We start from the raw sequence: 23,944 nt of genomic DNA on the forward strand, positions 1-23,944 counted from the left end.
CAAAAATATCAATGTGTTCATCCAGGGCCCGTGTACCGGGAACCAGCAGAGTCTGGCTCACAGTCGTCTGTGGGACGCTGTGGTGGGATTCCTCCACGTCTTTGCCCACATGCAGATGAAGCTCTCACAGGTATCGACTCACATGCATTCTGCATATTTCACTCTAAAATTCATCAATATTCTCCATAATAAAGTAAGAGTGAATAGATAGTATAATTAGCCAATGTCAAAAGTGTTTTATTACTTACAGGATTCAAGGCAAATAGAGCTTCTGAAGGAACTGATGGATTTACACAAGGATATGGTTGTGTTTTTGCTGTCCATGTTAGAAGGTAAGATTTCCAAATATCCAGCTTTTTATACTTTGTGTTAAAAGTTTTTTATTTTATCCGGTATTTAATTTCTCCTCCCTGCAGGTAATGTTGTCAATGGAACTATTGGAAAGCAGATGGTGGACATGTTGGTGGAGTCGTCAGGCAATGTGGAGATGATCCTCCGGTTTTTTGACATGTTCCTCAAACTCAAAGACTTCACCTCTTCAGATGCCTTCAGAGAGTACGACCCCGATCGTAAGGGCTGCATATCCAGGAAGGAGTTTCAGAAAGCCATGGAAAATTGCAGACGTTTCTCCCAAGCTGAGACTAATTTCCTCCTCTCCTGCACGGACACAGACAAAGGTGAGATTGTGGATTACGAGGCCTTTGTGGATCGCTTCCACGAGCCGGCCAAAGACATCGGCTTCAGCATCGCTGTTCTCCTCACCAATTTGTCCGAGCACATGCCCAACGATTCACGATTGAGGACATTTTTGGAACTGGCCAAGTGTGTCTTGACGTACTTTCAGCCTTATCTAGGACGAATTGAGATCCTTGGCGGCGGAAAGCGGATTGAACGTGTCTACTTTGAGATCAGTGAGTCCAGCCGCAGACAGTGGGAGAAGCCACAGGTCAAAGAGTCCAAGAGGCAGTTCATTTTTGATGTGATCAACGGAGGGGGAGAAAAGGAGAAAATGGAGATGTTTGTCAATTTCTGTGAGGACACCATCTTTGAGATGCAGCTCGCTGCCCAGATATCTGGCTCAGACATCGGAGAGAGGCATGCTGGGAAAGAAGAAGACGAAAAGAGCAGGAATGAAGAAGAAGACTTGGACAATAGAGGAGCATTTTTCATATATCGCTGGTGGCTACTGCTGACATGTCTACTTTCTTTAAAAACCCTGAAGACACTGATGAAGATGACTCTGAAGGATATCGTCGTGTCAGCTGTTTCCTTCCTGAGATTCATTTTCATGGCTCATGTCCGATGCATTTGTGTTGTTATTCGCTGCATCACATATATGCTGTACATAGCCTTCGTCAGTGGTGGGATCATTGAGGGAGCCAAACGGATGAGAGTATCTGATTTGTTCGCTGGCATCCTTGAGCCGACTCTTGATGAGGTCATGGAGGCACCAAGTGGTGTGAATCGGCACAGGAAGTACTCTGCCTGCGTCCCGTCTCAGAGGGAACTGAGGGAGATTGGGCAGGGGGCAGTTGCGACCTCTTCCAGGGAGGTGGATGTAATGTCAGACATATTCGGCCTCAAAGTGAAGAGGGAGGGAGGTCAATACAGACTCATGACACCGGATCTCACTGCCAGTCTGACTGACCTGTTCAACGCAACCTCCAGAGCAGCGGCTGATTCTTCTGAGAAGCATCAGAGGAAGGTAGGAATCATTTGTATCTTGTATATCAGATTACCCTAATGAGTATCTATGGTGCTCAATGGGTTTTATATCTCATGTTTTGTTTTGTTCAGCCTCATTTTCTTAATTGTATTGCTTTGATATTGAACTGATTCCTATTAGTTTTTCATTTCTCATAATGATTTTATTGACAGCAGTTTCAGGCCCACGCTGCCACAGAGGAAAAAGCAGAAGATGAGAAAATGCCTGAATTAGAGAAGTGAGTCTCTGGCTGTTCAAAGAGAGGGATTTTTAATTAACACTTGGTATTGATGATAGCACATGAATGGTTTAAAACCAATAAAAAATATATTGTCAATTTAAGTGTTGGTGTCACACTAAAAAATAACTTTTTTTTATTCTTTTATTGAGAAATAAAGTCTGACTTCATCTCTCCCTTGTCAAAATACAATGAACATGTATTTTGTCTGGGCTCTTTGCAGAGGGATGGAATCTGAGAAGAAAACTGAGGAGGAGAGAGTGGAGCTGGGATGGAGGGACAAGAGATGCCCTAATAGCTGCGAGGAACCAGAGAGGCAACATTCAGCCTTTTGGGAGATGATGAGCACTTGTAACAAGAGCCTGCTGGTGATAATACAAATACACTCATACATGCTTGTGCTCTTTTGCACTCAGAGACGAACTCAGAGACGGATGCACTCTTACATCCCCTTTATCCTTTATGCACAGAAACAAACATATAAAGTAACATGACCACTTGAATGTTTTTCCCTTTTTCCCCCCCCCCAGAACTACTTTGCAAGGAATTTCTATAACATGCGTTTACTGGCTCTCTTTGTGGCCTTTGCAATCAACTTCATCCTCCTCTTCTACAAGGTGATGCTCTTGTGAGAGAAATTCGAAGATAAATATTTTTTGTCTTATCAAGTTTGGAAAAATATAACGTATTCAATGACATGTAGTTGAATGTACAGAGGGGTTCATACTTCTTTAGGGTCTGTGAATGTTTTGGACAAATAAAAATGAGTGAATATTTACTTTTGACATGAAACAATATTTTGAACATTTGAAAAATAGATAAATATTTGTCCTTGGTGAAATCCCTCTACTTTCCGTCTCTTGCTGTCTTCTCAGGTAGCGTCCTTGCCTGCGCCACCAGAAGAGGAAGGAGCGGTCACATTTGTCCACAGCGAAGGCGCGGACGCTGCTGCTGAAGACAATAATGAGGGCAGAGATTATTTTGTGCTGGAGGAGAGCAGTGGATTCATGGAGCCGTCTCGCTGCTTCCTTGCTGTCGTTCACACAATCATTTCCTTCTGTTGCATTATCGGTTATTACTGCCTCAAGGTATGTCGGCTGAAGCACAAACTTTTTCAGATTAGTAATTTCTACTATTTAAATTAATTGATATTGATTTATATCATATTGATTTATTTTAATAGGCTTGAACCCAGGTAGCTTGAGTTTTTTTGTGTATAATAAAAGAGCCGAGATTAATCCAGGGATTTTAAACGACAGGTTCCATTGGTGATCTTCAAACGTGAGAAGGAAGTGGCGCGAAGGCTGGAGTTTGATGGACTGTATGTGACAGAGCAGCCCCCCGAGGAGGACATCAAAGGGCAATGGGACCGACTGGTCATTAACACGCCGTATGTTCACAGTCACATGATCCACTGCACAAATGTCACTCAAATGAAAACATGTTTCTATCTTAAAGTTCCCAGCACCTTTTTATCATCATGTTACACATTGGATGAATGACTCACAGTGATGGTGCAGCTGTCAATATCATTTTAATCAATTTATTTTCATTAATAATGTTTTTGATACTATATTTCCTGTCTTTTCAGATCATTTCCAAGTAATTACTGGGATAAATTTGTAAAAAGAAAGGTAAGATCTTCAAGGCTGTGCACACGGCAACAATATACATGCAATCCTAGATGTGCTTATGCATATACTGTATCGAATTGTGTGCATATTTCACCTGCTGACACTACATTAAGAAGCTAACTGAGATTTAATGAAGCATTTAATGGCAGGGGTAATTATTCCCTCATCAGGTGACATAATGATTTTATTGTCTCCAGAGACAGAGCAGCATTTTGAGCTTCCTCGTTCAGATTGTCTCCGGTGTTATGAAGGCAGATTAAATTAGTCTTTGTTTTTAAGAAACTTCTCCATCTTTTATTTTGTAAGAACATTTTAATTGACTTGGCGGATTCTCAAATAAATTTAATTAAAAGTGTAGGAGAACAAGTTAATTTAAAATCCTGAAGTTGACACATTGTCGTTGTGTCTTACAAACCAAATACAGATGTCAGAGCCAAATCCTACCGCTTTTGAATTATATTGTTTAAAAAAAGAGCACTTTTATTACATTCTGTTGCATATTGTTCCAGACTTGACTTAAAGTGAACAAGAAAAAAAACGCTCTTAATTTGTGGAATGATATTTATCAGTCTCCAAGAAACAGAGATTTTACCAGTCGCAAGTCAGTCTCAGCTTTCTAAAAATGATTAAACCATCTTTGAAAACCGTTTGTTTGATCCATATTCTGACTTTAGTTGGGTCCATGTCCCATCTACTGACAGGGAGGAGGTGGGATTCATGACCTAATACTGCAACCAGCCACCAGGGGATGATTGATGCATTTTGGCCTCACTTTTCGGGGGCTGTCTCGTCGCCCATCTATATATACAAGCACCCACATTAAAAGAAAGTCCCACATTGTCCTAGGAAAGAAATATATTGACTTTTTTCATTGTCATTGAGCCAAGTTGGCACATTTTTCAATTCACCTCCATGGAGTTAGAGATTTTTTAGAGCCAGCATCTAGCAGCCGGCAGTGACTTTGCATTTTAATACACGGCCGCTTCTTCTTCTTTACCGGGGGAGTGGGGGACTCGTCCTATATAAAGCACGTCTAGCGCTGCCACATTGCATTTAAAACTCCGTATTGCATCATTTTAAGAGCCTGCACTACAATAAATGCTATAATGCCTTCAAGTGTTTCTGCTAATCCAATTTTGAGTTTGGAGGCTGTGGATATTACTTCCCATATGCTGAAGTGCTTATGTTTGTAATTACAAAATGGGCTCCGCAATGAAATTAGACTTTTGTTGGCTCTTGTTTTATATTAATAAATCAAATGACTGAAGTCTCACAGCACAATCAGGAGAAACTCTGCATCCGTCTTATGATGTAGTTAAATAAACATATACCAGCCATGGTTCAATTTACATATTCACACACATGAATCAATACTTATTATATATTTACCGCATTATTTTTATTTATGTGTTCTTATCAGTCCTTTACACATATCTGCATGCAACTATGGTGAATGGTTTGTATTTATATAGCGCTTTTCTAGTCTTGATGACCACTCAAAGCGCTTTGGGGCCACAACCACTACAGCCCTTAGAAATCACGCCTTGCAAGCAGCACCATCCTCCTGTCAGCAGAGCCAAGCTGTACAGATACTATGGCACAGACTGCAGAAGGATTCAGCTTGTCATTCTGTATTTAGTTAAAAAGACACATAAGAAGCTGTTGTTTCAGGCACCATATAAACCCATCTTCTCGCCCTGTCAGGTGATGGACAAGTACGGTGAGTTTTACGGCCACGAGAAGATCAGCGAACTCCTCGGCCTGGACCAAGCCGCTTTAGACTTCAGCTGTGAGAGGAAAGAGAGGAAGTGGCTCAGGAGAGATACTGCCTGGGGGGCTGTGTGAGTAGACTCCTCGCACTTCTGCCTTCTTGACGAGATCCACATGAAAAAAGCAGCTATCTAGTCTGTCATTTGTTTTGCATTGTATAGAGTTTCACAGGATGGCATGTAAGTCTTTTTCCCCCTTGTTTATGTTTTGCATACACTGACGCATACTGCATCAAAGCGTGAGATCTTCAAATAATTGTTCAAGCAATTGTGTTATGAATAAGAGATGATCCTCGACTTAGACAGCTCGTGCAGATGGCAGTTGAGTATTTGGCTGCTCTTTAGGCAGCGTGCAGTGATGATAGCCATGTGGCATCCTTCTCTGGAGGGAAATCTCCGAGTGTGTTTACATACAAGCGACCTGATATTGATATCAAAAGAAAAATGTGGAATAAGGAAATCGATCCATCCAGCTCTCTCTCTAATGCATTTCTACTGTAGAGGTGAATGTGACTCCTGATGATGATGATGAACATTAACACCAGCTCTTGTTAGTCACACCTTGAAGTACAATTTCAGACGATTGCTTTTTGATGGCCTTTGCCACTATTAATAGCCATTGCACTTATATTACCTTTGGGAAGATGTGTGTGTGTTACCTAAGAGCGGTGACAAAAGACGGTCCTGGAACATTATGTTGTACTTGAGGAAGAACAGGGTATTCTGAAGCCACCTAACAGATGTACTCTTTTAGAAAAGACACTGTCGCGTCCGGGCACTGATTCAAGCCTCGGACATTTTGACCTAATGCTTTTTTACCATCATGTGTCCGTGATGGTTCTGTTTACTTCAGATTTAACTCCATTGACATGAAGTACCAGGTCTGGAAGCTGGGAGTTATGTTCACCGATCACGTAAGTTCACTTGTGTCTAATATTGTCAAGCTTTTGTGCGTTTTTGTTTTTGTGTGCGTTCTCGTTCCTACAAAAGCAATGAGAAAGGTGTCACATCCTGACGTTCATGCTAACAGATAATGTGATATGCACATGTGATGTTTTATGGCTTATTTCTAATTTGTTTAATCCTGTGTTCTTCTGAGCTAATACCATGATGTCTAATACAATCACACACATGCTGCAGGAGTGACGGTGGTAATATCCTGTGATTCGGCCTTATCTTAAATACACATTTGTCTCTCCTTCAGGCCTGGTAATCTAAATTGCCTGTTTTACTGTGCTTATGTGCTTGTGTGTGTGTGTGTGTGCGTGTGTGTGTGTGTGTGCTTGTGTGTGTGTGTGTGTGTGTGTGTGTGTGTGTGTGTGTGTGTGTGTGTGTGTGTGTGTGTGTGTGTGTGTGTGTGTGTGTGTGTGTGTGTGTGTGTGTGTGTTTTCACAGTCCTTCTTGTACTTGGCTTGGTACATGGCTATGTCGGTCCTGGGTCATTATAACAACTTCTTCTTCGCCGCCCACCTTTTGGACATCGCCATGGGCTTTAAGACGCTCCGTACCATCCTCTCCTCCGTCACACACAATGGCAAACAGGTGCGTGCGTGTGTGTGTGTGTGGGGGGGGGAGTCTGTCTTCAATTCTCTTTCCATCTGTCTCGATGTGTGTTCATAGGTCTCATGCATGTGATGTTTACTTTCTGGCCGTAGGGTTATATTGGGGCTTTTCTAAGATGAAGAAGCGTTTATTAGAGACCATCTGCCTCTGTCTGTCCTGTCTATAATTTTGTGTGTGTTTGTGTGCGTGTGTCAGTTGGTCCTGACTGTCGGCCTGTTGGCGGTGGTGGTCTATCTCTACACCGTCGTGGCCTTTAACTTCTTCCGGAAATTTTACGACAAAAGCGAGGACAAGGACGCCCGGGACATGAAGTGCAATGACATGCTCACTGTGAGTTCAAGTGCATATCGAGACTCGCACGCACTCGTACATACATGTAGTCTTATGTCGCTCCACATCTATCCACCCACTCCTCTGTCTCTCTCTGTTCATCTTACCTAACACAGCCACACACACCATTTTCTACCTGCAAGGATGGAGAGTGGTAGAGCAGGAGTCTGACAGTGATCCCCCGTTGTTGAAGCGAGAACAGCCTCTTGTCTTAGTCCTCCCGCTGTTTTTCCATAAAATGATAGACACATGGATAGAACGCAGCCCCTCAATGCTCAGCTCTTTGTTTGTCTATTCGCAACATTAACACCCCTTCACCTGCCCTATTCTAATGTGGACTTCACTGTCACTCATGTAAGCAGGCGAACAGGCAGTGAAAGCATCTGAATAAAACTCTGTCAAACGAGGCAGTGGATATTACATCAAATCCCCAGTCGCACCTTTAGAAGCACTTTAGCGACAGTAATTTTCAGTTGCTGTAGCACCATCGCGAGAACGCTTTTCAGACCAGTGGATTGCGACACGATTAAAAATGAATCCATCAGACAACATCTCACTCTCTGCTGTTTCGTCTCCTTTTGAACTTTCACAAAAGAAGTCACAACGATCAAACTGTAAATGTTCTTCGAAAGGTTTGCAGTTGGTTTTAATTCTGCCTTTGTTCGAGTTTGCTCCATCATCCTTGACACTTGAAAGCACAGCTCAGTCTCTGCTACACGACCTGGTAATCCTTCCAGTCTCATACATACAAAACCCAAACCCAAAAGTGGTCAACAAGGAGACAGGTGTCAAAATTATTCTCATCTTCTTATACAGCTTTAATTCAATTTCAAAACAACTTTATTTGTCCCCAGACGGCGATTCTGTAGTATTTCACATGCAGCTTTTTCTTTGACACTTGGAGAAACAACACTTTTGTCCCTCTTCGATGTACGAGACAATAAAAAAAAACATCTTCTTCCAGTGCTACATGTTTCACATGTACGTGGGGGTGCGTGCAGGCGGAGGCATCGGCGACGAGATTGAGGACCCTGCCGGAGACGAGTTTGAGGTGGAGCGCATCGTCTTTGACATCACGTTTTTCTTCTTCGTCATCATCATCCTCCTGGCCATCATCCAAGGTGCGTCCCACACGCTGTGTTTGTTTTACAAGGACAGCTCCTCTGAAAAAACTTTCATCGAGACACATCAACACGTTTTAGTCTCAATTTTTTGACTGGAATACACTTGATACATTTTTAATGAGAAGTTGAAAAAATACAGTGTCTGTTCGTTTCATCTGGTTTCCCTGATTCCTCTCGTTCACACACTAGCGCTGCCATGCACACACACACACACACACACACACACACACACACACACACACACACACACACACACACACACACATGCATAGCTGAGCTCAAACAGATACAGACAGATACAATTGTGCCCCTTTTCTCAGGCTTGATAATTGATGCCTTTGGGGAGCTTCGTGACCAGCAGGAACAGGTGAAAGAGGATATGGAGGTAAGATTTAACTAAATTCGTCTCACACTCACACAAACTCTCTGGTACCCTGGATTTTGTAGTGTTTCAAAATCTAGATACAAAATCTATTGAAGGTTATATATCCTGTTACTATCTGATGAGCCTCTCTAGACCAATTATACTGTGATGATTCGGCAGCAGGTTCATTTGAGGTCAGCAGCTCAGGAACCACAGTCATAACGGCAGGTTAACGGCATCTCGACGATCCAGTTGAGACGTGGTACCACACTCTTCACTATTTCTTAGTGGGGATCCCAGAGACTTGGGAACTCACAGAAACACGTGTGATCAAATGTGACAAGAATAAAAACAATGATGGTCAGGTGGTTGAGCTTCTTTGTGTAATGTTTTGCTCAAAGTGTGTCCACCTGGCAGTTGTTGTGCAAGCTCTCGTCACAAGAAAGGATCAGACCACTGGCCTTAATCAGAGAACACCCTTAATTGCTTCGACTGGATAATTTCAATCAGGAGAGACTTGATTCCCAATTTAACAATGTTTATTTTGGCAAACGCACAGAAGTATTGTGAATGTTTACAGTCTTTGGCATTTTAGACCCCTGTGAGATGTCATCAGGATTAGAAGGGGGTGGAGCAGAGCATCGAACAGGAATACCCCCCCCGGGGTCTAGACACTGGTGGTGGTTCATCAGTCAATCGTTTGTTTGGATGGCCCATATTATGAGCATTGTCCTATTGGACTTCGCTAAGTGTGACATCCTCTGCCCTCAACCCTCACAAGAGCAAGGAAAAACTACGAAAACCTTTTGACAAGGAAAAATGTAGAAACCTCAGGAAGAGCCGCATGCGAGGGATCCCTCTTCCAGGATGGACAGAAGTGCAATGGATGCCACGAGTAATAGGTATATTGTCAGGCAGTCTTGTAGATTTTTTGGTCCGCGATCAGCTGCCAACATGACCGGGTGCCGCCATAATCCACGATCCATTGTCATGATCCACTGATACTATTTGGATACATCATCATGGTCCATGATCGCTGCCAACACGATGTGGCATTATACAGTACATACGATCAGTTGAGGTCGGGATCCGGAAGAGGTGATGAGTATTCTTCTCAAGACTGGAGGAGATTGGGGTGGAGGAGGGGTTGTGCGAGTCACTGAATGACAGCTGACTGCAGAAGAGAGGAGAAGGGATTTTAAAAGTTTGACAACTGCTGAATGACTGGCTGAAAGAGACCGCGCCAGACCTGATTGGATATTTAGGAATTCCCACAATCAGCTGATCAGTATGCAGGTTAGGTCTTCCTGACTGAACTTACGCTAAGCTTCATTAGTGGGTAATAGTTGCATGAAGTGCAATCTGAGAAAAACAAATCTCTGGTATCTAAAAATCATTTGACAGTATAATTAGCACACATACAATTTATATTTATAATACACATTATTTATTTATTAGAGTTTCAGTTGTTATTTGCTCTCCACTTCCCGAGCCTTTGCCTCGTGTTTGCACGTGTTGGTGTTGTTAGAAAATGTTCATTTGGAACTTATTAAGCGGAGGCTCGACGCCGTAGAATGCAAATGAAGCTGCATTTTACTCTTAATTACAACTCCACAGATTACATTGCTCAGAGGTGGTGAGCCACAGTTAAATGGAACGCTTGTTTTGTTGCAGCCTGCAGAGTTTATTGATCAGGGAGCTACAGTGCCTGTATCCCCGGGTGGTATACAGGCTACAACAGGTGTGACCAGAACACTGTGAAATGTGTCTCTGCTGGCGGGAGGTTAAAAGAGACGCGTGTGGTCAGACAGGCTGACGATCGACAACAGGGCCGTGGTAGGAACACACAGACGTGTCCAAAGAGAGGCAGACAGGTAATCAAAGGCTGAGTCACTGAGGAAACAAGGCAGCACTGATGATATGAAAAAGAGCGGTGAGCTGCCCTCTCAATTTAAAGGGTTCACGTGTCGCCCCCACAATCTATTAATAGCCGTTAACATTTAACTGCTCACCCAATGGATCTGATGTTGCCGGGTTGATTTACCTGTTTGATGAATCAAAGACACAATTACCTAATTCATGTTGGGGATCTAAAACTAAACCACGTACTGAATCAGTAAAATACCTAAACAACAGTTTTACATGGCATCGCTTCTAAATTTTACAAGATTTACAGTTGTTTTTCTTTGTTTATTTTCTGTTACCTTATTTCATCATTGTTTTGTGTCCAATATCTTGACTTTCCTGAAATAAACATATTAAAACTTAATACTTAGGAATTCATTCTAATGTTCATGTTCTACTGACCTGTGTTTTAATGTCAGATTCAGTTGATTTCCACTCCCTCTCTTTTTTTGTGGTATTTCTCCTCCATCGATATTCTCCACACCTGCAGTATGTGTACTAAAGGCTTTTGCTCTGTTCCACACAAAGAGAAGAATAGTCAATGACATGAAACTGTAAATGTAAACCACGGATCAAATATATGATTTGGAAAAACATGGGGGGGGCGGTTGTCTCTGGGTACATTGGCTTCCTCCTACCGTCCAAAGACAGATTAATTTAACTGGAGACTCTTAATTGTCTGTATGTGTGAATGGTTGTTTGGGGTTTATATGTGTGAAGTTATAATTTATTTTATGACTCTTTAAACTGTATAATTACAACGTGAGACTGAGACACGGCTTCATTTTGCTCCCATGAGAGAGAACTGTTACTCTGACAACGTCCTGAAGAGCTGGCAGCCAGTAATCCTGGATGTATTTAGTCTTTTGCCTTTTGTGGCCGTCTTTTGAATGGGTTTTTAAGAAGAAGCTAATTTAAAGGCGTCATGTTGTTGTGCGAGCAGAATGAGCATGAAAACAAAAGGCCTCTGCTCTCGAGGTTTTGATTTTATTATGATGTTGTTTATTTAACATACACTCCAGAGAGCATGTTTGTCTGAGCCTGTTTACTGAATCATTAGGTGTCTCATATCTCTCTTCCTGCAGACCAAATGTTTTATATGTGGAATAGGAAGTGAATACTTTGATACGGTCCCTCATGGCTTTGAGACTCACACTCTGCAGGAGCACAACTTGGCCAACTATCTGTGAGTTGACTCATGCTCACTACTTCGAGGCCTCGTGTTGCCGTCGTCTGAGTCTAATCATTTTTGCAAAGGCTGAACCCCGCAGCTTGATGTCTTGTTACTAAAATAAAAACAGGCATTTGTTATGTCACATTTCACAGATATAGAGACGTGTAAATATCATGCATGCAGCACCGTCACTAAAACTTGCAAACAAAAAGGAGAACATTAAAAAACCCTATAACACTTCTATCTCTGCTTTTAGTTATAATTAACCCACTTGAATGTTTAACACAATGTCCCTTCGAAACATTTCTGCCAAACTTTGATTCAGTCTGTGTTGTTCTGTTTATTTCAAGACCTGTTGTCTTATCTTCACCTCAGCACTTGCATTTATAGTTTAGATTCACACTCTTTCTTGTTTTTAGTGTTGTGTAATTTCTTTTTTTTTACTAATACGTGCATCAGTTAAAAGAATCTCGCTCTGAGGTTTGTGATAACAATCAGATAAAAAGCTGCACATCTCACTGTTTTGACAACAGGACCTAGGATCGAAAACTGTCGTCTGAGCAGGTCGTCCAGAATATTGGTCTGTTTGCTTAAAATGTCAAGGAGCTCCACCACAACACCAGAGTGCAGCTCGGGCCGCAATCTTCTATCTGAACCCATCGTCTGAACCTGACTTGAGCCCAATTATTGGCACATGCATTGTAAAAATAAATCAAGTAGGTAGCGAAGCCAACGTGACCGAACCCAAATATAATTAACAATTTCCAGCCTGACCCATCAGGACCCGTTTTGTCCCAACAGGCTCAGGTTGGGTATCAACCCTAATACAAATACAGTGAATAGTAAACTATGCAACACTTTAAAATATCCTGTTAGTTTGTCATGAAGTCTGATCCTTGCAAACTGTTCAAGGTCAATCTCGTGTTGCTCTTGAAAACACTTTTGCAGTGATGTTTTTTGACACTTCCTCTGTGGTGTCCTGCCAGAGAAGAACATGCTCCATGCAGCAGTGTACCTTAGATCACATGTGGCAGACTAACAAACAGTGATGTCACCGATCTCCAGTGATTCCTCTAAACCTTTAGCTCTTACTCTGACCTTCATTCACAATCCATGCTGAGCCTCTAGAGTCTTTGTTCACGCTCAGAGAGAAGCCGCAGATCTTTTCTCACTGTGACAGACATTTATTTGGAAGACGTTGTCATACTTGGCACTTAAAAGCTGTTGCCACGTCAATAATTGCCATCGGCAATAAGCTTATATAAGCATCAATAGTATGGATCCCACTAGATGCATTTGCATCCACTCACTGATGGACTCTCACGCTCATTTATATGCAAGTGTGGTGGCGCTTCATGTGACATTTAGGTTTCCCTGACAGAGATCTACACCTGCAATATGATTCATAATTTCATGAAATTAGTGATCAACAGTATCAATCGCCTATTGTCAATCATCAAAAGGTTTTAATCATTAAAATACATTTAAACCTGATTTCAATGTCAGTCAAAATGCAGCTTTTTATCTCTAGTTGTTTTTGATTTAAAAAAACCTAACAACTGCTTCCATAATCACCACAATCCTGGGATTTGTGCACTGGTTCTTAATTAAATAACTTCTTACCCGAGCGTTTATCTTAATCCAAGTATTTGTGGGAGTTTAAGCTGCTACATGAATTTGTCTTCTCTGTTTTTTACAGGTTCTTTCTGATGTACCTCATTAACAAGGATGAAACGGAACACACGGGGCAGGTATAACAGTCCTCTGCTCTGTTTCACTCTCATGATCCAGTCAAAGTGAGCACAGGATGTGCAGCAATTCTACTGTAATGGCCAAATCTCACATTTCCTAAATATATCCCCCCACAATGGTCCCTCCATGTCGCAGTGACCTATTAATTCCAGCGTTTGCTATGGAAGTGACAAAGCTGTGGAGTAACCTTTTCAGTGGAGACAGAGTCTGCATTCACATTGTCCTTCAAAGGCCGTATCAGTCCTGGCACACACATTTTATGATAATATACATGCCAGGGATGCCCCTCATACTTTCATTGTACTTCTGAGATACATTTAAAATGGGTGCTTCAGATTTCAAATGGGCGAATGTTGTAATTCACTTGTCCTCTTATATTTTCACTGTAAAATATTTTACCTGACTTGTTGCACGGAGCAAAGAATCAGTGAAAACCTTTTCCTCCTTACTGTGTAAAACGCTGCATCTTCATCCTCCTGTGTCTCGCACTTATTGTGCCTAAATCTGTGAAATGGAAGTTTATCACAATGGAGGAGGACGTGTTTCTAAACGCTCCACGGTGTCACATTAAGAGGAATAAATCCGTTCTTATTCAGGGGTCATTTGGATTTATTTTTTTGATTTATCTCACTGTGCCGCTGCAGGATTAATGAAGTGAGGAAGTATTTCCATTTTTTTTTTCCAGCCTGAAACATTTTAGACAATTTGGTGCAGTTTCTAAATTGAGTCGGGTCCTAGGTCTTATCCACATGTACCGCATTTAATCTTTCTGCACGGTATTTTTAACTGAGGTGTGGATTAATGAGAGCGCGGCTCGGTGGAATCCAGAAAATGTGTCTCCCTTCGGGGGCCTGATGAACGTTAGATGAACTCTAAAAATCGGTATCCTCTGTGGACGCTGTTTAGATTGTTATTTTCACTCATCCAAAAGAATAGATGAGCTAAAGACGTGTTCCCGCTCTGTTGACTTTGCCAGGAATCCTATGTGTGGAAAATGTACCAGGAGCGATGCTGGGAATTCTTTCCTGTGGGAGACTGTTTCCGGAAGCAATACGAGGATCAACTGGGATGACAGGAAACAAGCCTCCCTCGATGATGTCATCACACAGAGGACATCTTTATTGATGCCCTTGGACTCATTTAAGTGCCTTGAATTTTATGTGTTTGCACTGCATTGATTTTGAACTTTGGAGTGAGTGCACATACTTAATATTTATGCACACGGTTTCCTTAATAAAGCATTTGGGTACTGAAGGATGACGATCACTCGTTTATGATTCGATGCAGAGTTAATGTGCTGTTGGTTTTGGGGGCAAGATGTTTCTCCTCAGGCTGCAAATCAAATATTCAGAGTAATGGGACAGGATACTGTTTTACACATCGTTATCTCATAGCTGGCAATCCAAAATTCAGCTCCATGGCACTTTGCTGGCAGGAAATGTGTCTCTGTGTAGCTCATGTTTTGTGAATGAAGTGATTTGTCTTTCTAAACACGGCCTCCCATCCCTTTTTCCCTGTGTGACATCCAGATAAACGCTCTCCCTCTGGCATTTGTTCTTTTTACCCTCCTCTGCTCGGCTTCTTCAGACTCCCTCTTCTTCTGTTGTGCTGATCTCTTCAGGATCCTTCTCCTCCTCCTCCTCCTCCTCCTCCTGTTCTTGGATCTTTTCTTTATTTACTTCTCTCTTCCCTCATCTGTCGCTCTTTTCCTTTCTCATTATAAGCTACTATGGAACATGAAAAGCATGTCTCCCAGTGCTCAGGTGACAAAGTTGTCATGGAAGTGGATCACTGAGCTCAGTGACACGACTCAGTGCCGTCACTGAGAGCGGAGACAGTCTCCGGGGGAATCCCGGCACATAACTCTACTAAAGGAGCGGGGCAGGTTCAGTTCAACTGTTAGAAACTTGCACGGAGCTCAGCAGCGGGATGGTGAGTGTGGGGGGGCCACCGACAGATGACCGTCCTCTTTATGCAAAGGTCGAACACATTCATATTGTTGTAACTATAATTAATAATGTAGAATTCATATGATTTAAAAGTCCTGAAAGTCTTTCTTCTCATGTGGGTGAAGAGAATCTACATGAACACATTTTGAATCAGTTTCATTCCATGTGAGAAATGTTTCTGCTGGTGATTCTGTCTGTGTCTCTTCTCACCGGTTCAAACTGATACAGGCTCAGTTTGAAAATAGTGATGTCACACGTCCTTGTACTGTGGCCGTGGCCTCTTCTCATGTTTCCTGGATCAATGCTGATCGAAACTTCTCCCACACTGCGCCAACGAAGCACATTAGCTGAGTCTTTGAGTCTTACGCTCTCAATGAATCAATGACACTCAGGGAATGTTCCTTTTAACAGATCATTTAGAAATGAATATTAAAATTATAAGTGCAAATCAAGAGAAACCACCAAAATCATAAACAATATCGTTGTATGTTTCATTTTGAGTTAAACTTTAAGTTATTGTTGAAAGTAATAATGTGTAACCTGCCTTACATAAATCTTACATACTTACCTACACTTTTTATTTGAAGCCCACATTTTGCAGGAGATTAATGAGGATCCTCGCTGCCAGCTCCCGAGCCGCCGGAGCTGCAGAACATCGCTGATCATGTGCCAGGTTGGCTTTAGTCCAACGGTTGAGGAATTAGTAGAAACCTCTAATTAAAAAGGCCCATTCCATCTGTCAATTTATCCCCTTCCAGTGTTTAAAAATCAATCAGAGCATCATAATGTTATACCCACAAACTTCTAAAAACCACAGTTCTCGTCCGCAGGAGAGACGGGGAAGCTGATTCACCAGGAATTTGAAGCAGGTCACCTAACTCCACCAAAACAGCCAAGTTAAATAAACTGACTGTTCATGGGATAAATGACACATCCACCGGATCAAAAGATGCTGTGGAGAAGATGGATGTTGGTTTGTCGCCGCCAAGCTTCCCTTTGGTTTTCATGATCTTTTCCTCTGAGCGGTTTAGTGATTCTGGGCCTGGAAAGTCTGGATATGGTTTCAGCCCTGGACCATAACTCAGAGGTGGAACTTACACCGTCTGCTGCATGTGAACAGTAACAGAACAACGGAACATGACACAGATCAGCTCGGTGCTGTTTAAGTAGTCATTTCACATGGATCTGGGTTTGCTCTGTGGGGAGCAGAGGATAAAACTTAGTTTGAACTGGGAATCTTCTAGTCTTCAATCTTCTACGATTCCTGGCGAACAATGGTGCCACCTCATCGCTGTGGTTATTAACTTCCCTTAGTAACACCGATCTCCAACTGCCAGGAATTCTGACAGTAAACACATGACTGTTCTTTTCTATGATTTCTTTCACCTGCACAAGGTAAAAAGCCATTTCCTCTCCACAACGGTAGGTGCCTACTTTAAAGTGCCAACATCAAACAAAATCCAGGCCCAGCAAATAGTGTGTAGTAACCTCAATTCCTTTTTTTTTTGTGTGTATTCCGAACAATGACTATACTGTTGTGTTAGTGTGGCAGCAGAAAGTGAGACCATTTGCAAGTTTCTTTTTTTATTTTCATTCCTAACACTAGAATATTAAAAAAAATTCTACCTGCAGGTGTAATGTACGAAGCCTGACAACCTGCTAAAATTATATTGAAATGTTAATTTGGCACTGTGGCCTCACTGGAAGAAGGTTCTCGGTTCAAATCCAGGTTCTGCTTGGGTCTGTCTGTGTGGAGTTTGCATGATCTTTCTCCCACAGTCCACATTGGGGTTAGATGGAGATTCTGAATGTCCTGCTTATACTCGCACTTTTACCTAATGTTGGTGGGGATTTGCTCCCACTCTCCAGCGACACTCAGAAGATAAGTGTTATGTATAATGTATAGATGGATGGACGGTGGTTGCTGCTGCTGGTTCTACTTTTATCTTCCACACTAGCTTTCAGCATTTGATTTAAAGAATATGCAGAATATGCAGAATCTCAGTTGTTCAGCCATGAACAACGATGGAGCCCCTTTGTCTTTGTCAGACACAATGCGACGCTGCATGATCGAGACAATATTCCACCGCCACTGATGCGTCTACTGAGCTGAGACTAAATACAGACAAGTCACTGGAATCAACACTACACACAATCCCCATTACAACCATCACTGAAACTAATGAACCAGCAACAGTAATCCTGATACTTGGGGAAACTATCAAGAATGTAAGATGAGGGATAAAGAAAACCTGGAGGGACGTTAACAGACCCCAGGGAGGTGCAGACTGTGCAAAGATACGTCTGAGACAGTCCAGCACAGATCCTGGGACAGTGGAGGAGCACCTGGGCCAAGTGTGGATTAGGATTAGCCAAATGTTAATGGGACATACCACAACAGAGCTATAAGATCCTTTGGCAGCTGACAAACAACCAAACAAGCAGCAGAAGAGGACAGAAGTGATGGGTGTGGAATTCTCCGCTGACAGGTCCAAACTAATTCCTGGGAGGGCCGGCTCCAGTAGATTCCAGGTACAGAATCTCTGTCCAGAGAATTGGTGTCAAATTTAGGACGAGATCTCGAGGAAGATCCCCCCCGGGTGGGGATGAGAGGGGGACTTTATATATGAGTCCAACTGTATTTCAACAGTAAATCAATGAGATGGATCCGTCATGCATCGCCTCCGGCTCTGCATTATTCAGAGCCGTTCTAATGTATGTGTGGCCAACAACAAGGAATCCAGGAGTTATGCATTGGCAGATGGCTTCAGGTCGGCACGCGGCAGCTGGGTCTGCACAGAGGGCATTGTAAAACTGATTATGGATGTGAGGGCATGTGGCTGCGTCATCCTGAATGTCGCCCCACACTTTGGCAGTTGTCTGGGACGACAATGCCTCTGCACCATCGTGGAAATGTGATCTGAATTGTAAATCAATAAGTGAAGACAAGAGGAAAGACAGTGGAGGAGAGGGTGCAGCTGTGAATTTACTCATAAGCCTGAGGCCAAGAATCCTGAATTAAATATGAGCAGCGACTCTGTAGTTACGGCTTCTGATTTCAGTTCGGGAGCTTGTTTCCGCCTCAAGCTGTGACTGTTTAACACATAATAATGCAATGATACTTTATTAATCTGTAAAAGTCATGTATTTACTTTGTTTTGATACCTGTCATTGTTAAACAGTTCTTTCTTGCTTTGTAAAGATTGTGTTGGAGCTCTAGGACTAAGTTTGCAATAAAAGATATATTTGATGATATGAACAATGGATTTCTTTCATGTCTGGTTGAGAGTGTATGTGTGTTTATGGGCATTTGTCCCTTTATGATTTAACTTTATCACTGGTTTATTTCTCATCCGTGCCATCAGCCCCAGACAAAAGTCATTACCATCTTTCTTCTTTGTCTCATCACCTGTCAGGGAATCACTTGTGTGTCTGTGTGTTCTATCAAAGCTTCTTAAGGAGAAACACAGGTTGAGTCTCGGTCACAGTTTCACAATGAGGCTAAAATCTTCAGTTTAAAGTCGGCCAGTTGTTTTCAGGACAGGGACTTAGAAATAAGGAAATAACCTGAGCTTTCTGCTGTTGCTGGTATTTGCAGAAGAACACAAATCTTCTTAATGCACTGGCTGAGAAAATAACATTTCCTCCATAACATTATTCCTCATGCCAGTCAGCAGTGTTCATTATTCCCAGATCTGTCACATGCTGACTCCGTCCCTTTTGGGTGATTAAACCCCAGCAGCCATTTGAAACCATCAGGACACTCATTGAAAAGTGCTGCACAGTGATGCACGTGTTTATCTGATGTGACTAAACCATCGTCTGCTGAACAATAACCTGTGGGTGAAATGGTCAAATATATCCTGCCAGTTTATGTAAACTATTGTAAGGTTTTGGTTAAATTAACGTGAGAAATCCTCAACACTGACTGGATGTCGGCATGTGAATTGGATAAGTGTGTGTGTGTGTGTGTGTGTGTGTGTGTGTGTGTGTGTGTGTGTGTGTGTGTGTGTGTGTGTGTGTGTGTGTGTGTGTGTGTGTGTGTGTGGGCAGAGTGTCAGTTTATTTAACCGCGGTGTCACTCTTCATAAAACAATTCACTCACGCTTTTAGCTTCAGTCGTTTTATTGTCACAAGTGAATTCATGCGTTACCAATCCCATGAGATTGACGCCATAAAATCCTGCTTGTACAGATTAAATAGCCGTGACAACCATTTTGTATACGATCATGGGATTTCCTCCACTACACATGCAAATGAACAGAATTGATCTGCCATTTACTCGTAGAGTTAGGTTTTTAAATTGTCCCGTTAAAATAACCCGTGAAAACACTGTTTCTACACTGTTGCCCTATTTCACAACTTTCAGCCCAGATACTCTGTCAGCCAAAAATAAAAAATGAAGGGGAAGGGAGACAAAGAGCGCAGATCTCTCAAGGTCAGAAAAACAAGGAATACGAGAATATTTGTTTACCAAAGGCCTGAGACTTTGACGCCAATGCTTGGATATAAAAATGACTTATTAAAATGAAATACAAACCTGCTGTGTATTTGAAGCACGTCTGACACGTACGTCAGTGTCTGCAGGGAGGAAGAAGTTGCACAAATTGGCTGCATATTGAAATTAAATAAAATGATTATCTCGGATGAATGAAATATGACTTTTATCACAATATAGTTGAGGAAGAGAATGATGAATCAAATTTATCTTTTACCCCTTTTTGGCCAATAATACCACAGAATGGTAAAACTCACTATGTTGGAGTGTCACTCAGAAAGAAAGGCAAGAGGCAATCAAATATTTACATGATTAAAACTACATTAGATATATGTCTATGCACAGTTTTCGTTAAACTAAAATACCCAAACTATTGTAAAGTCTGAGAAGAGATCTTCTTCCTCTTGTTCTATGTTCACCTTCGTCTCTTTTCCTGCACATTTAGTGTCTGTCTTTACTCCGTTAGTTCTCTTTAAGATTTAGTCTTGACTATACCTGCATCTATTTCAGTGGAAGGCAGTGAAGCACATTGGACACGTCACATCCAGCAGAGTTAACACAAAGACAACAGGAATTTATACCCACGGACACTTTAGAGACTCCAATACACCCTGAATGTGCGGGACGACACCAAAGGACCTTCGGGAAAACTCAAGTAAACAAGGAGTGAGCACACACACTTTTCACTTAATGAAAAAACAAGTAGGTATTTTCATCTCGACTGTGTTTTCTCGTTCTGAGAGGCAATATGTAGTTTATCACATGAAGTGCCCTTGACTAGATTCTCCGTTTTGACATGTATTGTCTCACGACAGTCAGACAGGCCCCTGTCTTCTCATTACAACTCTAATTTTCTTATAGAGTAACTGTCCTTCAGTAATCAAGCATCACCACCGGTGACGAGAGCCGGGGCCTTCCAAATTACCATTTAGATTGGACACCTCCTTGCCAAGAGAAAGCCAATTTCTCAATGAGGGTTGGGTAAGGAAACGGGATGGAGGACGGCTGGAGAGTGAGTGGCTGCGCCGGCAGACGAGCTCTGTTTGCATCATTCCTCTTTGAATCCGGTAACGCACCAACATCTTGTTTCATTTCAGAGGCGGTTACTTGAAAATCTGCAGACGGAGGAGATTCGGTGCCTGCGGGGCGACACGTGCACCGATCTGAGCCGCTGAAATTTGAAAGGAGACAGGTGCTGCCGTTAATAATTGAAACTGGCAAATTGGCTCACTCAAAGGTAAGAACCGGCAGCCGGGGAAATGACCCATTTTCAGCCAAGTGGAATTATGTGCATTACAAAAAAGGTCCAGTTTGAGTAGCACTTGTTTATTGGCAGGACTTGTTTGGCTTTGATTTTTAGCGTTTAACAGGAATAGGAAGAGGAACCTGAAGCCAAGTGAGATGAATATCAATATTATTCTGAATCATCATTTTATTCAATTTACAAAGACTTTAATCTGGAGTCCTGACTGGGTTTAAGGAAAAGACAGTGTCTGTCCACAGCTGTCTGGACATCTGCCTGCTCAGCTGTTATCCTTTGCCTCTGTGTGTGTGTGTGTGTGTGTGTGTGTGTGTGTGTGTGTGTGTGTGTGTGTGTGTGTGGGTGTGTGCACAGTTTACACAGCACCATTGTAGTAACTCATTTTCCACAAATCAAGTTCCCCCTGAGAGCGAAAAAAAAACCTTGAGGGTGAAAGCCTTCAGTACCTTTGTCTTGTTTAAGGAATCCAGGGGTTAATAAATGCTTTTAATAAGTTTAACAACTCAACAAACCAACTTTTATAAATAATAAAGACATTTTATAGAAATACGTAGAAGGTTTAGCTCAGATAAGAAACGTTAGTGTATGTTATTATTGCTCTAAAATGCAGTAAAATGCTCAACCACCAATAGTCCATGGACCAACATGTACTGACTGTTTTGTAAGTGTTACAATATATCTGTAAAATGTTCATTTGTTAACTTTTAATTCAACCAATATAGAGATTTAAAATGTGTGCCTCATGTTTCAGGTTGACATGCAGCTTAAAAATATTTGTTTTCCCAGATAACGACAAAGGAGACAGAGAGATTAGACGTGCATGTTTTGTTGTGCTGCATGCGACGTGTGTGTGTGTGTCTCCATAATATTCTTTTTGTTTTCCTCTTTGTTCAGCTATTGTTCTTCCTCTACTCTATATCCTTTTGTTCTTCTCCACAGGATTTGATTCACTCAGCGCAAAAATCGCCCATGCCTAACTTTCTACCACAGCTAATCTCCTAGTGTTGTTTTTCTCTTTACAAAGGTAACACGGTTTTGGATGAAACAGATAGTTCTGGATTCTACTTTAAATATAGTGTGACGGTGTTTCAGCCAAGGAGGTTGTGTTTTCACCCCTGTTTGTTTGTTTGTTTGTTTGTTTGTTTGTTTGTTTGTTTGTTGGATCATTTGTTTGTCAGCAGGTTTCTGCAAAAAACTACTGAACAGATTTCCGCAAAACCTGGTGGAAGGATGGGACCTGGGCCAAAAGAGAACATTCAATTTGGTCACAACTTAATTAAAGGTCCAGTATGTGAGATGTAGGTGAAAAGGATCTAGAGGCAGAAATTGAATATAAAATAATCCTTGTGATGTTTTCTCTAGTGTGTTTCATCTAAATTGCACAAATTGTTGTTTTCTTTACCCTAGAATCGTCCCTTTACATTTAAATACTTTATATTTACATCAGGAACGGTTCCTCTCTGCGGAGGCCACCATGTTTTTTACAGTGGCCCAGACTGGACAAACTAAACACCTTTTGAGTTTTTATGACAACTGAAGGTTTCCACAGGTTCTCCTTCATGTTTGGAAGGGGAGGGTGAGGTGAGGGGTATTCAGCTGCAACATGCAACTTCACCACTAGATGTCACTTTATTCTACACACTGAACCTTTAAATGTAAGGGGACTGTCGGGCCTTACTGGAGATCCGTGCTCTACTGAGTCACATTCTAGTTTCAAATAAATAAGAAAGTCCGAGCAGTATAATAAAGCAGAAACTAGCTTGCTCGTGATTGTTTAACCAAATAATCCTATTTTAGATGAATCGATGGTTCGGCCTTTGAAATGTGATAAATGCTTTCTACAGTTGAGCCAAGCTCACACCAAATGTTTTCTTCTTCCAAAGTTATTCTTCTCACTTTAATTCAACCTGTTGAAAACCAGTAAATACTCTCATTTGAGGACATTCAGCCATTAAGCACTTGGTAATCAACGATCTGCCTCAAAATTGTTGCTGATTCATTTTCTGTCTCCACAATAAAAATCAATCACCCTTTTAAAGCAAAGACTAAAAATAGTCTCCAGTGCCCAGGATCTATGTACAAATCAATCTCTCATTTCTGTCTGGTACTTACCTGCAGATCCTCACAGCACATTCACTAATAATGTGGCCAATAAAGTTTGGCTTCTGCAAAATCCCTCCTCTCACCTAGAAAGGATCTTTGACTGATACCAATCACAGAGCAAATTATACCCATCTTAAAGTATCAAGGTCCAATCTGTTAATCTTGATAACGGGCTCCTGCCTGATAACACGCATGGATGCAGGAGTCGTCTTGTTCATTATGTCCTGAGGTTTAGTTTTGCATGGAAACATATTCTGCTCACATTCACACTAGCCCTGCTCTGCTCCCTCACTAAACATGCTGCTGTTTGCCAATCATTGTGCATAGAATCAATATTTTGTATATATATTTTTTGCACACTGCTGAAATGGACATTTTAAAACAGAGGGTCCCTCTCAGTCTGGGAATAAATGATAAGCTCACACCCATTCTGCCCTACCTGTGCACGGCAGGGTGCAGGGTGGCAGATGGCGTCAGTTGGCTTTGATGGCAGCGCAGCTGAATGAGAGCAAATGTGGTGTGTGTGTGTGTGTGTGTGTGTGTGTGTGTGTGTGTGTGTGTGTGTGTGTGTGTGT

General features: G+C 41.9%; 1 protein-coding gene across 1 annotated transcript in view; it reads left to right on the forward strand.

Moving 5' to 3' along the window:
- The window catches only part of ryr2b (ryanodine receptor 2b (cardiac)), a 57,301-nt gene extending 42,519 nt beyond the window's left edge, over nt 1-14,782 (forward strand). Inside the window, exons 87-104 of the mRNA XM_034608814.1 lie at nt 26-130; nt 251-332; nt 417-1,705; nt 1,882-1,943; nt 2,167-2,311; nt 2,474-2,560; nt 2,819-3,031; nt 3,203-3,333; nt 3,535-3,577; nt 5,282-5,418; nt 6,200-6,260; nt 6,742-6,888; nt 7,105-7,239; nt 8,204-8,360; nt 8,684-8,748; nt 11,718-11,818; nt 13,506-13,557; nt 14,535-14,782. Of these exons, the coding sequence (XP_034464705.1) occupies nt 26-130; nt 251-332; nt 417-1,705; nt 1,882-1,943; nt 2,167-2,311; nt 2,474-2,560; nt 2,819-3,031; nt 3,203-3,333; nt 3,535-3,577; nt 5,282-5,418; nt 6,200-6,260; nt 6,742-6,888; nt 7,105-7,239; nt 8,204-8,360; nt 8,684-8,748; nt 11,718-11,818; nt 13,506-13,557; nt 14,535-14,630 (3,108 nt within the window). The 3' untranslated portion in view covers nt 14,631-14,782. The remainder of the gene's footprint in view (nt 1-25; nt 131-250; nt 333-416; nt 1,706-1,881; nt 1,944-2,166; nt 2,312-2,473; nt 2,561-2,818; nt 3,032-3,202; nt 3,334-3,534; nt 3,578-5,281; nt 5,419-6,199; nt 6,261-6,741; nt 6,889-7,104; nt 7,240-8,203; nt 8,361-8,683; nt 8,749-11,717; nt 11,819-13,505; nt 13,558-14,534) is intronic.
- Nucleotides 14,783-23,944: the final 9,162 nt, after the last annotated feature.

Source organism: Hippoglossus hippoglossus, chromosome 15, assembly GCF_009819705.1.
Source record: "Hippoglossus hippoglossus isolate fHipHip1 chromosome 15, fHipHip1.pri, whole genome shotgun sequence".
Taxonomy (NCBI): Eukaryota; Metazoa; Chordata; class Actinopteri; order Pleuronectiformes; family Pleuronectidae; genus Hippoglossus; species Hippoglossus hippoglossus.